Genomic DNA, 13,304 nt, shown 5'->3' with positions numbered 1-13,304 from the left:
CAACTTCTCATCCAGCTGCTGATGGAAGGCGGCAATCACACTAAGATGTACACGAACAGAATTAGTCTTGAGGCCAGACCGAAGATAAAGAAAGCAACAAAAGTTCCACCCGATTCGAAGCACACCACGTGGCGAATCTAGTCCACTTCTGGGCATAACATTGCCTAGTAGAAGCTTTCCGAGAAGCTTCCAGAACATCCCTCACCGACTGGGACAACTCAATGGAGGAAGTCAAGCAGAAAGGAACCAAACCGTCAGATGTAGAGACTGCAGATTGGGATGCAACAGCGAACCCTGACTCTGAGACAGCAGAGAAGTAAACACAGGCAGAAGTAGAGGATCCCTGACACTGAGTTGAAGAAGCAGGGAAAACCACGGCTGCCGAAGCCACCGAGGAGCGATCAGGATCATGGTGGCGCGGGCAGACCTGAGATGGACAAGCATCCTCAGAATCAGCGGGAAGGGAGGAAATGTATACAGGAACTTTCCCTTCCAATCCAGAAGGAAAGCATCGGCCTCGAGACGATCCGGGGAGAACACCCTGGAGCAGAAAAGAGGCAACTTGTGATTGAGAGGTGAGGCGAAGAGATCTATCTGCGGAGTCCCCCGCCGAAGAAACACCTGACGCAGAGTCCGGGAATGGAGAGACCATTCGTGCGGCTGCAGGAGTCGGCTTAACTTGTCCGCCAGGCAGTTGTGCTCGCCCTGGATGTAAACCGCACGAAGAAAGATGTTGTGGCGGAACGCACAATTCCAAAGGCGCAGAGCCTCCTTGCAGAGAGGCAGGGAATCCGTACCCCCCTGCTTGTTGACGTAATACATCACCACCTGGTTGTCCATGTGTCCATGCGTACCACCTGATCCTGAAGCAAATAGCGGAAGGCCACCACCGCTTTGTAAATGGCCCGAAGCTCCAACACGTTGATGTGGCAACGATGGTCCGCACTCGACTAAAGGCCCTGTGTACGAAGACCATCGAGATGTGCCCCCCAAGCATACGCCGAGGAGTCCATGGTCAGGACCTTGTGATTCTGAGGAGCGAGAAAGAGCAACCCTCTGGAAAGATTGGAAGAGCTGGTCCACCAACGGAGCGAGCGCTTCAAGGAGGGAGTCACCGCAATGTGATGAGAAGCGGGATCCCGATCCTGTCGCCACTGAGAGGCCAGAGTCCACTGAGGGACCTGTAGATGCAGTCGTGTGAACGGTGTGACATGCACGGTAGAAGCCATGTGTCCCAAGAGGACCGTCATCTGCTTGACTGAGACCGAAGCGCGCAGGGAAACCTGCTGGCTCAGCCGCACGATTGTGGCCTGCCGAGGAGGAGGCAGGAATGACCGGAGGTGAACCGTGTCCAGCACGGCCCCGATAAACTGGAGGGATTGAGAGGGGCACAACTGAGACTTTGGGACGTCTACCTCGAACCCCAGACTCTGAAGGAAGGTAATAGTCTGACGGGTCGCTGAAATAACCCCCTCCTTCGTCGAGGCCTTGATCAACCAGAGCCGCCGCCACCACCACAAGGCACTTCGTGAAGACTCGCGGGGAGGAAGCCAGTCCGAACGGGAGGACCCTGTACTGCAGATGCAGGTCCACAACCTGGAAGCGAAGGAACCGGCGACAAGCCGGATGAATCGGCACGCGAGTATAGGCCTCCTTCAGATCGAGGGAACACAACCAGTCCCCCTCGTTCATCAACGGGTACAAAACAGGGAGCGAAAGCATCCTGAACTTTTCCTGAACCAGGAACTTGTTCAGCTTCCGGAGGTCCAAGATTGGACAGAGGTCTCCGGTCTTTTTGGGGATCAGGAAGTACCTGGAGTAAAACCCCCATCCCCGCTGACAAGGGGGAACCTCCTCCACCGCCCGAAGGTGAAGAAGGGCCCGAGCCTCCAGAAGGAGCAAGGGAAGCTGCGCCCGATTTGAAAGACACGATGGGAGGACTGTCTGGATGCAATTCCCGAAAGTTCAGCGAGTACCCCTCTCTGATAACGTTGAGGACCCAAGAGTCTGAGGTAATGTGGGCCCAATTGGGGTAGAAAGCCCGGAGACGGCCCCCGATAGGAAGAGGAGTCAACGTCAAGGCGGCAGGGGCCAGCCCCCTGCCGCCCAGCCAGTCAAAAAGATGGCGCGGGCTTAGACACAGCCTGGGTCTGAGGTTTCGGAGGAGCCCACTGATGCTGCTGGCACCGAGGAGGCAGGCGAGAGAAGGCAGGGGTAGACTTCTGCGGGTAAAGCAAGGGCGGCAGCCGATAAGCCTTAGGAGGAGTTGGCTTTGGCTTGGGCCGCACCAAAGAGGCAAAGGAACGTTCGTGCTCCGAGGCGCTTAGTGGCTGCCTCGATCGAGTCGTCAAAGAGTTCATTCCCCAAACAGGGAAGATTGGCCAAGCGATCCTGCAAATTGGGGTCCATATCGACGATGCGGAGCCACGCCAAATGACGCATGGCCACCGCAAAGGCGGAGAACCGAGAGGAGAGCTCAAACACATCGTAAGCCGCATGGAACATGTGCAGACGCAGCTGCAAAAGAGAGTCCACCAGCTGCCCAAACTCCGCACGGCGGGAGGCAGGCAAGTCACCCTGAAAAGCGGGCAAGGACTTGACCAGGACCTTAAGATACGAGGTGAAGGTAAAATTAAAGTTTAGGACCCGGTTGGCCATCATGGAGTTTTGGTAGAGGCGTCTGCCAAACTTACCCATCGTCCTCCCCTCCTGGCTAGGTGGGACCGCCGCGGAGACCCTGGAGGGATGGCTCTTTTTCAGAGAAGATTCCACTAGCAGGGACTGGTGGGAAAGTTGCGCCTTTTCAAACCCTGGAAAAGGGACGGTCCGGTACTGAGACTCCATTTTGGACAGAATGGCCGGGACCGCATAGGGGGGTCTCCAAATTCCGGAAGAAAGCCTGGCGCAACACCGGATTCAAAGGGAGCCACAAAGACTCCTGAGGAGGGCAAGGGAGGTCCATCTCCTCCAAAAACTCCTTGGTGTATTTTGAGTCGGACTGGAGTTCGAGATGGAGCGCCTTCCCCATGTCCTGAACAAACCGGGTGAAGGATGACGGCCGACTGTCCGACCTGCCCTCGAGGGGGGGTGGTCGAATGAGACCGAGGCGCCATCAAAAAAGAGGGAGAAGCCTCCCGAGAGTAATGCGGCGGCCTATCAGTGCCCTGTCCCGAGCCCCAAGACGCCCCACAGAGGGAACGGGGCAGGGTCGAGGACTGCCGACGCCTCGAGGGCGGCCGAGGCGAGGACCCCGGGGTCCGAGGCACCGAGGTCCTCCGACGCCGAGACAACACTCCGCGGGAACACGAAGGAGACTCCTTCGAAGCCGTAGCCTCCTGAAGTGGAGCCCTGGACCGGGAGGGCGACTTAAATAACTGGGGATTGGACAAAGACAACTTCGAAACCCGGAGTTCACCGGCAGGGCGATCACCCAGGGACCTACCCCGCCTCGGGGGGGGGGGGGGGGAGTCCCGGGGCTGTTTCGCCAAACGACGAGCTGGGGTCGAGGCACTCCTCGATCGGCGCATCAACCCCGTACGCCCCGAGAGGAGTCCAAGTTGGAGAGGCGCCGAGACCAACGCACCTTGCCCCGAGGGGTCTCAAGTACGCTCAGGCTTGTCTGGCGCATGTGAGGTCGAGGCCGGGGTCAAATGGGCCAAAGCCAAGAAGAGCTCCGAGGATATCATAGCCCTTAACATCTCCTGAAACACGGGCACCGAAAGCATCGAAGGTATATCAGGTGCAGCGGTGCATTCCACCGAGGGCGACCTCGAGGATGAGTATTCCCTGGAGATGGAAGCAGGCTTTGAGGGCTTGGCCAGTCTTGACGGGGCTGGTGGAAGAGCACTACCACCATGTATGGCCGGAGACTCCGAGGTTGGCTTCCTAGCCAGCGCTGACCCTGAAGAGGAAGAAAGAGGGGACTTACCCGGAGCCGAGGTCTTCAAGGCCGGGGTCGATCCCTTCAAGGCCGAGGTCTTACTCGGGGCCGAGGTTGTCGAGGCCGGAGCCGAAGCAAGGGCCGGTTCCACAGCAAAAAGTTCTGCCATACGGGCCCGACGACATCGCAGGGCACGGTTCTGAAAAGTCGCATACCTAGGACAAGCGTCGGTCGGATGGTCAGCCCCCAGGCACAAGATACACCACCGATGCAGGTCGGTGATGGACAGCAGCCGACCGCACTGGGTGCACTTTTTAAACCCGGTAAGAGGCCGGGACATAGGAAAAACACGCCGCAGCCGATCGAGGCCCAGCGGCCACGGCAACCCGGGAGCCCCCGGATGCCGAGTCCAAATGGATTTTTTTTGCCGATCGACGAAGGCAAAAAGGCGCACAGCGACTCCCAGTACAAAACAAAGAAGCTGCGGTGCTAGAAAGGCACAGAACACATGGAGAGAAAAATGACAGGGCTTTCTGGCTCCGCGGAAAACTAAGAACTGAAGACCACGAGGAGGGGATGCGCCCTCTAGTGGAGCGGGAAGGCACACACATGCGTGGTGCAGCACCAGCAAACTTGAAATCTTCAATTAAGTTTGCTTGAAAAGCTGTCCGCGTCGGGGCTCCGTGGATGACGTCACCCACATGTAGAGAATATGCTGCCTGCTTGGCCTGGGGTAACATTCTTTACCAGCTTAAATACATAGCAGGAATGCGGTATCCAATTTTGTCCTCTATTACCAGGCTCGCTGTTGCACTGGAAACTTGGTTGCAGATGGAACAAGAGTGGATGGTCCAGGGGTTCCATTGTGAGGGCAAAAAGCAAAGGTCACTGAGCATAGTTCTGTCTCATGCCCCTATAAAGGGTAAAAGGAGATGTATATGTGCCAATAATTTTAAGAGACAGACAAGAACCAGAAGAGCCTACTCCTCTGCAAGATTAACTATCTTCTCTGCTGTTGTTGCCAATCATTTTAAAACAGGCCAGGAGATTCTTATAAAGCAAGTGAACCCAATGCAAAAATCAATTCAAGAAGCCCAACATGTCCATGACAGAGAACAGAAAGAACCAGAACATACATTCAAAAGCATTCTCCACATCTAGCAAGAGCATCATCATCAATGTATTACATGTTTGTGCTTATAGATAATTTGCAGAGTATGTCTAATATTGTCAAATGTCTCTCCCATACATAAAGCCAGCTTAACCATCATGAACTAAAGTAGGCAAGAAGCGCTGCAAGCGCTGGTCCAGTATTTTAGTAAAAACATTTGTAGTCCGTATCTAGGAAAGAAACAGGACTACAAGAGCCACAGATGAGTGTATCTTTGCTTGGTTTCTGAAGGAGTGTGATGCTGCAGCTCGTCAGGAATAGGGGAATTCATTCTCTGAATCAACCTCCCCAAAAACCTTACATAGTAAGGGAGCCAAATGACTAGCAAAGCATTTATAAAATTTATTACAGAAACCTTTGAGATCTGGGGCCTTTTCGTTGGGTAGATTGTGAATGGCCTGGAGAATTTTCTCCACAGTAATTGAGGCAGATAAAGTCTGGAATACCGTTGCAGACAATCGAGGTAGACGATGACCTTCCAGGTACTGAGTGATATCTTGCTCCGATGCAAGGCCGTCCACACTATAGAGAGTCTCAAAAGAATCCAAAAGGTTCTCCCAGATAGGCTATTACCAAACATTCTGAACCTCAAGTCAGGTGAAACTCACTACTAGGGTTATCATTTCTGGACGAAGTTTGCAAACACTCACACATAAGAGCTCTACTCGAACCTATTGGTGAGGACCAGCCAGCAAGGCTTCAGCAAAAGAAGATCTTGCTTGACAAACTTGTTGCACTTTTTCGAGGGAGTAAACAGGCAGATAGACAAGGGTGACCCGGTCGACATTGTATATCTGGATTTTCAGAAGACGTTCGACAAGGTTCCGCATAAATGACTACTTTGAAAAATTGTGAGCCATGGAATTGAGGGTGAAATACTCACGTGGATTAACAACTGGCTGGCGAATAGGAAACAGACAGTGGTGGTAAATGGACAATACTCGGACTGGAAAAGCATCACAAGGGGAGTGCAGCAGTGTTCGGTGCTTGGACCTGTGCTCTTCAACATATTTATTAACAACCTGGAAATTGGTACAACGAGTGAGGTGATTAAATTTGCAGACAATATGAAGTTATTTAGAGTAGTGAAGATGCAGGAGGATTGTGAAGACCTGCAATGTGACATAAACACATTTGAGAAATGGGCTGCGATATGGCAAATGAGGTTTAACGTGGATAAGTGTAAGGTGATGCATGTCGGTAACAAAAATCTTATACACAAATACAGGATGTCCGGTGCAGTACTTGGAGAGACCACACAGGAAAGAGACTTGGGAGTACTGGTCAACAAGTCAATGAAGCCATCTGCGCAATGCACAGCAGCGGCAAAAAGGGCAAACAGAATGCTAGGAATGATTAAGAAGAGGATCACAAACAGATCGGAGAAGGTTATCATGCTGCTATACCGGGCCATGGTACGCCCTCACCTGGAATACTGCATCCAGCACTGGTCACCGAACATGAAGAAGGACACAGGACTACTCGAAAGGGTCCAGAGAAGAGCGACTAAAATGGTTAAGGGGCTGGAGGAGTTGTCGTACAGTGAAAGATTATAGAAACTGGGTCTCTTCTCCCTTGAAAGAGGAGACAGAGGGGACATGATCGAAACATTCAAGATAATGAAGGGAATAGACTTAGTAGATAAAGACAGGTTGTTCACCCTTTCCAAGGTAGAGAGAGTGAGAGGGCACTCTCTAAAGTTAAAAGGGAATAGATTCCGTACATAACTTCTTCACCCAGAGAGTGGTAGAAAACTGGAACGCTCTTCCGGAGGCTGTTATAGGGGAAAACACCCTGCAGGGATTCAAAACAAAGTTAGACAAGTTCCTGCTGAACCAGAACGTACACAGGTAAGGCTAGTCTCAGTTAGGGCACTGGTCTTTGACCTAAGGGCCGCCGTGTGAGCGGATTGCTGGGCACAATGGACCACTGGTCTGACCCAGCAGTGGCAATTCTTATGTTCATATTCTTAACAGGTTATTCTTGCTCTCTATCCCAGATTTTTACCACTTACTTTCAGATCTTCTGTACATCCTAGCCACAGCTCTGAGGCTGTTGTATTTATTCATGCTTTCAAAGAAATGAAGCAGATTGGTGAGACAAGATTTCCCGTGGTTAAATCCAGTTGATGCTGTCCCATTAAACCACATTTTTCTATGAGCTTGGTAATTTTATTCTTTATAATAGTTTCTATCAATTATTTTGCGAAGCACCTACATCAGGTTTAACAGTCTGTAATTTCCCAATCACCTCTGGAACCCCTTTGAAATATTGGTGTTACATTGGCCACCCTCTAATCTTCAGATATCACAGATGATTTTAATGACAGATTAAAGATCACCATTGATAGATCAACAATTTCATGTTTTGAGTTCTTTTAGTACCCTGGGTCTTGGTGATGTTACTCTAATTTGTCAATTTTGCTCAGTATATCTTGCAGGTTCACCAGGATTTTTTTTATTCCTCCTTATTGTCACTCTTGAAAAACATTTCTAGTAGGATACTATGTGGGATGGCAAAGTTCAAGGAGCCTCCAAGGCAGATACCATTATGTCTGGATCAGTACATACAACTGGGAAAACTGCACATGACCTTAACTGAATCACAGTCCACCATCGTATCATGAAGGTTCAAAAGCCAGAAAAACTACGACATCTGTATAACCCAGCACAAGAGGGCTTGAGCCACATAACCTCTGTTGACTGCTTCCTGTAGTGAGGGCCTAAAATCTTTAAAAAGACTGAAGCAGTGATTCCTCAACCACCTACCCTGAGACTTCTTAGCTACATGGCCAGGTTCAATCTCAGGGAGAGGACGAAGGTGAGGGTGTGTGTGTGTATAAAATTACTTCCATTTTACATACTGCCTCATGCATACCACCTCTGCATAATGCAAAGTTTATAAATGCATCTCACAGTCTTATTTTTTAAAATCACGTTATTTAAGACTCAAAAAAAAACAACAAACCTAGTACAGCTCTGCACAATAAAGTAAACAAAATTTACAGAAAACCCAAATTAATCTCACCTGTCTGTGTACAATCTTTGCATGCTTGAGGATAGCAATGATATCTCCCACAACTGTAATCCCCAGCTCATTCATGATCTCCTTATTTAGGTCCATAAGCATGTTCTTCTGAATCCTTCAATGCAAAAGTTATAAAAGGAAGATCTTAGTGATATATTGCCAGGGCTTGAAACCCATGCTGTTTCATTCTTACCTGTATGGTAATGTTAAAGTTAAATTTTGGGGTTATATTGGGAATCAGATCAATCGCTGCTTGCTCCCATTTGTCCAGACAATACATACATTACATTACAGATTTCTATTCCGCCATTACCTTTCAGTTCAAAGCGGATTACAAAATGAGTTATGGAAGAAGGGTTACAACGTTAGATCAGAGAAGGTTTCCAAGAGAGGGAAAAGTAGGATCTGGGGTTAGGGAGGGGATGGTAAGAGGGGGGTTAAGCTTTATCATGGTATTAAGCTTTATTAAGGGATTTCTTGAAGAGTATAGTTTTTATTTCCTTTCTGAACATCTTGTCAATAGGTTGGAGACTTGGTTGTCTATCTTCGCTGCCTGAGTGGCCAGTAGTCCATTGTATAGTTTTTTTCCTTTTTACTTCTTTGATTGGGGGGGGTAAGTGAATGGGGTGTGTGTTTTTCTATGCCTGGTAGAGGTGGTTTGGATGAGGTGGTCGTTTAGGTAGGTTGGGCTGTCTCCATTTATAGTTTTAAATAGTATACAGTAGAATTTAAATTGTATTCTTTCCTGGATTGGAAGCCAATGAGAATTGATGAATGCCTCAGTAATGTGATCATGTTTTTTCAATGAATAGACGAGTCTCAGAGCTGTATTCTGAATTGTCTGTAGTTGTTTAATCATTATTGCAGGGCAGGGGAGGTAGAGGATGTTGCAATAGTCTAGGATACTTAAGATTAGAGATTGTACTAGGAGCTGAAATTGTGTTTTTTCGAATAATTTTCAGACTTGTCTAAGGTTTCTCATAACTGCGAAAGATTTCTGTATTGTTTTGTTAATTTGTGGTTGCATGGTGCAGCCTTTGTCAATAGTCATACCTAGAAGTTTTAGGGTGGTTTGCAAAGGGTAGTTGATAGAGTTGATTTCTAAGTTGGTTATGGTTGGGATTTTGTTATTTTCTAGGAGGATGAATTTAGTTTTGTCTGGGTTGAGTTTCAGTTTGTGGTCTTCCATCCAAGTCGTAACTGTAGCTAGAGTTCTGTGTAGTGTGTCTGACATTAAGAGCATTGGTTGGTCGAAAGGAATGAGGATGGTGATGTCATCAGCATAGCTATAAGAGGATAGGCCTTGTTTGTTCAGGTAAACGCCAAGAGAGGCCGTATATAGGTTGAAGAGAGTAGGGGACAGTGAGGACCCTTGTGGAACGCCGCAGGGGTTGGACCAAGGTTTGGATTTTTCTTTGTCTGATTTTACTTTGTATGTTCTGGATTTTAAGAAACCTTCAAACCATGAGTATACTTTATCTGAGATGCCTATTGAGTCCAAGATTTGCAGTAGGATGTTATGGTCTACCAGGTCAAATGCCGCCGTCAGGTCCAACTGTAGGAGCAGCATTTTTTTTCCAATGCTGAGGTGTTGTCTTGCTGTGTCGATAAGAAAGCCTAGTAGTGTCTCTATGCTGAAGTTAGTTCTGAAGCCGGCTTGCATGGGATGGAGTAAGTTATGGTCCTCGAGATAGTTGGTGAGGAATTTGGCTACTAATCCTTCTGTTAGTTTGATATATAGAGGTATTGAGGCTATTGGTCTGTAGTTGGATGAGAGGTCTGTTGGTCCTTTTGGGTCTTTTAAGATTGGGGTGATGATGATTTCGCTGAGGTCATTCGGGAAAATGCCATCTGTGAGCATGATTTGTATCCAGTGTAGGAGTAAGGTACGGAACTTAGTGCTCGCTGATGACAGGAGATATGGCGGGCAGTGGTTGAGTTCACATGATGCGTGGCTGTACTTATTGTAGAGTTTGTTGAATTCGGTCCAATGTATCTTAGGGAATTGGGACCAAGATCTGTCTGCAGCATAAGATTAATTTTCTGTGGGGAGTATTGTGATTTCGAGTAGGTGGGTTGGGTTACTAATGAGAGTAGCTCTGGTGTTTGTAATTTTATTCTTGAAGTGTTCAGCTAGGAGGGAGGCTGAAGGGGGGGGAGTTATTGTTAGTGGTCAAATAGGGTATGTTGTTAGTTAGATCTTTTAATATTTGGAATAGTTTTTTGGTGTCTTGAGTTTCCGTGCCTATTAGGTTGGTGTAATGTTTTTTTCTCTTTTCTTTTAATAGAAGTTTGTATTGTTTGTTAATTTTTTTTCCAGGCGGTTTTAGTGTGATCTTGGTTGGTTTTTCTCCATTTTCTTTCCAGACATCTACATTGTCTCTTGAGTAGGAGTAATTCTTCGTCGAACCATCCACAATATGCATGAGGTAGATTTGCATCTCAAGGAGGCAGTGCATGCAAATCCATCTCATTCATATTGATTGTAGATATTCTGAAAACCTGACTTGGCTCCGGCTCTCGAGGACCGGAATTGCCTACCCCTGAACTAGGGCAACTGCCCCCTGGTCAGAGAGAACCCTAAGCCAGTTAGAAGCTAAAGAAGCACTGCCTGGGCTTTGCAGTCCCCAGTTATGTCTAACACCAGCTCTAGCAGGATACATATTTCAAATCTGACATATTCTAATCACAAAATAGAAATACAAATTTTTTTCTACCTTTTGTTGTCTCTGGTTTCTGCTTTCATCTTCTTTTCACTCTCTTCCTTTCAGCATCCGCCCTCTCTGTCTCTTCAATCCTCCATCTGCCCGTCTTCTTTCTATGCCCCTCTCCCCTTTCCATCCAGCCTGCACCCCCCTACTCTCCTTTCCAGCTCTCTTCATTTTTCTCTCTCCTACACCAGATCTAGCATCTTTGTCCCTCTCTCCTTATTTCTCTGCTGTCCCCCTTCCCAGCATTAATCTCTCTCTACTTTCTCATTCCTATTTCTCCCCTTTCCCTCATCTGATCTCTCCATTCCACCCTGACCCCTACACCTCCTCTAATCTCCCTGCCAGCTGTCTCCTTCCTATTTTCCTCCTCCCCTGTCCAGCAGTAACTATCTCCCCTTCCCTTTCCCTCCTCGCCTCCCAGCAGCATCTCTCCTTCTCCCTCCCACCAGGTCCAGTAGCAGCTCTCCCTTTATCCAGCAGCTTCCCAGCATCCAACAGTGGCTTCCTCCCCTTCCCTCCGCTCCCCTCAGTACTTGCCTGTAACAGCACCAAAAGCATCAGCACAGCGATTCACTTAGGCAGCCTTGGGGCTTTTGCTGAGTCGCAGCCCACCTCTGATGATGCAACTTCCTCTTTCCTCAGAGGCGGCGCAACCCATCAAAGGACCCAAGACCGCCTAAGCGAATTGCTGCGCTGACGCTATTGGCGCTGTTGCAGGCAAGTATTGAGAGCTGGGAAGCAAAATGTCGGAGCTCCTCTGATCTCGCCAGTCCTGTGCGGACCGGCAGAAAATTTCTGCAGAGTGGCACAGGTCTATGGACCGCCGGTTAAAGAACACTGCCCCATACCATAAATTCTGTATTGACTTGATATTAATACTGGAATGAATACAGTAAATAAAAGCAAAGAATTCCCCTATCCTAAGAACTGAAATTCCTTTCTATCTTTTCCTTCTCAAGTTCCAGCCTCCTCCATTCTCTCTCACATTCCAACTGCAGTTTTATCTCCCTTCCCACTTCCCCTTTCTGGTCTGAGTCACTCTCTCTTCCTCTATCATCCCCCCACTTGTAGGTCCAGCATCTGTTCCTTCCTTCCGTCCCACCCTCTTTTCTGGTCTGGGTCACTTTCTCCCCCCCCCCCCTTATGGCTTCAGCATCCATCCATCATTCCTCCCGTGCCTTTCACCCTGCAGATCCAGCAACCATGTCCTTTCCTCCCCCCTCCCCCAACTTTTGATCCACCCCCCCACCCTCCCCCTTACTTGCCTGTGGCTCTCCTGAAGCATAAGCGGCAACCACAAATCTTCCTTCCTCTGGCCCCCAAAGCAGCAGCAGCCGGTCCTGATAATGCCCCTTCCCTCCCTCCAGCTCCCGAAGCAGCAGGTAGCCGATCCTGACAACCCTCCCTCCCTCCGGCCCCCAAAGCAGCAGGCAGCCAGTCCTGACAATCCCCCTCCCTCCAGCCCCCAAAGTAGCAGGCAACTGGTCCTAATAATCCCCCCTCCCTCCAGCTCCCGAAGCTGGAATCCTGAGGAAACCCCCCATCCCTTCTCACTCACTTACCCAAAGCAGTAGCAGCAATGTAAACAGGCTGCTTCCAGCCAGCTCCAGCAAGGCCTTTCCTCTGCCAAAACAGAAGTGACGTGGCAGAGGAAAGGCCCTGCTGGGGCTGACCAGGAACAGCCTGTTATGGCGCTGCCTCTGCTCACCAGCTGCTGCTACTGCTTTGGGTAAGTGATTGAAGGGAGGGCTGTTGTCAGGACAGGCTCTGTTCTTGTCTGCTGCACAATAGTGGCATCCTTATGCTGCAAGGTGACAGCATCCTAATGGGCTGCAAAGTGCAAAGACTTTTCCGCAAGGTCAGTTCAGCACCCTTATTTTTTCTCTAGCTGCATGGTACTGGCACTCTCCTACGCTATGCATTGGCGGTAGGCTGACTATTCTCAGTGGCCTCATAGGTTCTACAGTGGAGGGCAGCCTTCTCTATCACGTTACACAATGCCAGCTCCAACTTTTACTGTTCTACAACAGCAGTTATGTGGTTCTGTCAGCCTTCACTTTTCCTGTACCATATTAGTGTACCATGGATTATGTGTGGGGCCACTTCCACAGGGGAGACACAATAATAGCAGTTTTGGAGGGTGCACTATGGTAATCCAAGGGAGGCATACTGATGGCACTTGGCTTCCCTCACTTCAGGTTCCTATTGCACTATACAGGAATATCTCATCTTTCATTCACAGTTTTGGCTCCTTTTCTTTTGTAGAGAACCAATATCTTTATTTGATTTTTACAGACAGCATCATCTTTAACTAAGATGACAGTGATTGCCTCATGGTGTAGTTTCAAATTTATCCTATTCTTTGTATTGGCTCAACCTCCTGTTTTACACTGCATTTTTTCCATTCACTCAGTGGACTCTGCCTCTTCTGTATCGTAGTTGTGTTTTATCGGCACTTTCGCTGCTGTTCTACTATCACTAGCAGCCCAAAAGGGAGGCTTGCCTTCTTGCAAAA

At 48.8% G+C, this 13,304-nt stretch overlaps 1 protein-coding gene across 2 annotated transcripts in view; it reads right to left on the bottom strand.

Moving 5' to 3' along the window:
• C8H19orf47 (chromosome 8 C19orf47 homolog) overlaps positions 1–13,304 on the bottom strand; it is a 111,482-nt gene that overhangs the window by 47,174 nt on the left and 51,004 nt on the right. For both annotated transcript variants that reach the window (XM_033956608.1, XM_033956606.1), the window contains one exon: positions 8,079–8,193. In XM_033956608.1, coding sequence (XP_033812499.1) covers positions 8,079–8,193 — 115 coding nt within the window. The remainder of the gene's footprint in view (positions 1–8,078; positions 8,194–13,304) is intronic.

The sequence above is a fragment of the Geotrypetes seraphini genome, chromosome 8 (genome assembly GCF_902459505.1).
Source record: "Geotrypetes seraphini chromosome 8, aGeoSer1.1, whole genome shotgun sequence".
Classification (NCBI taxonomy): Eukaryota; Metazoa; Chordata; class Amphibia; order Gymnophiona; family Dermophiidae; genus Geotrypetes; species Geotrypetes seraphini.
This window is presented reverse-complemented; position numbering and strand designations above follow the sequence as displayed.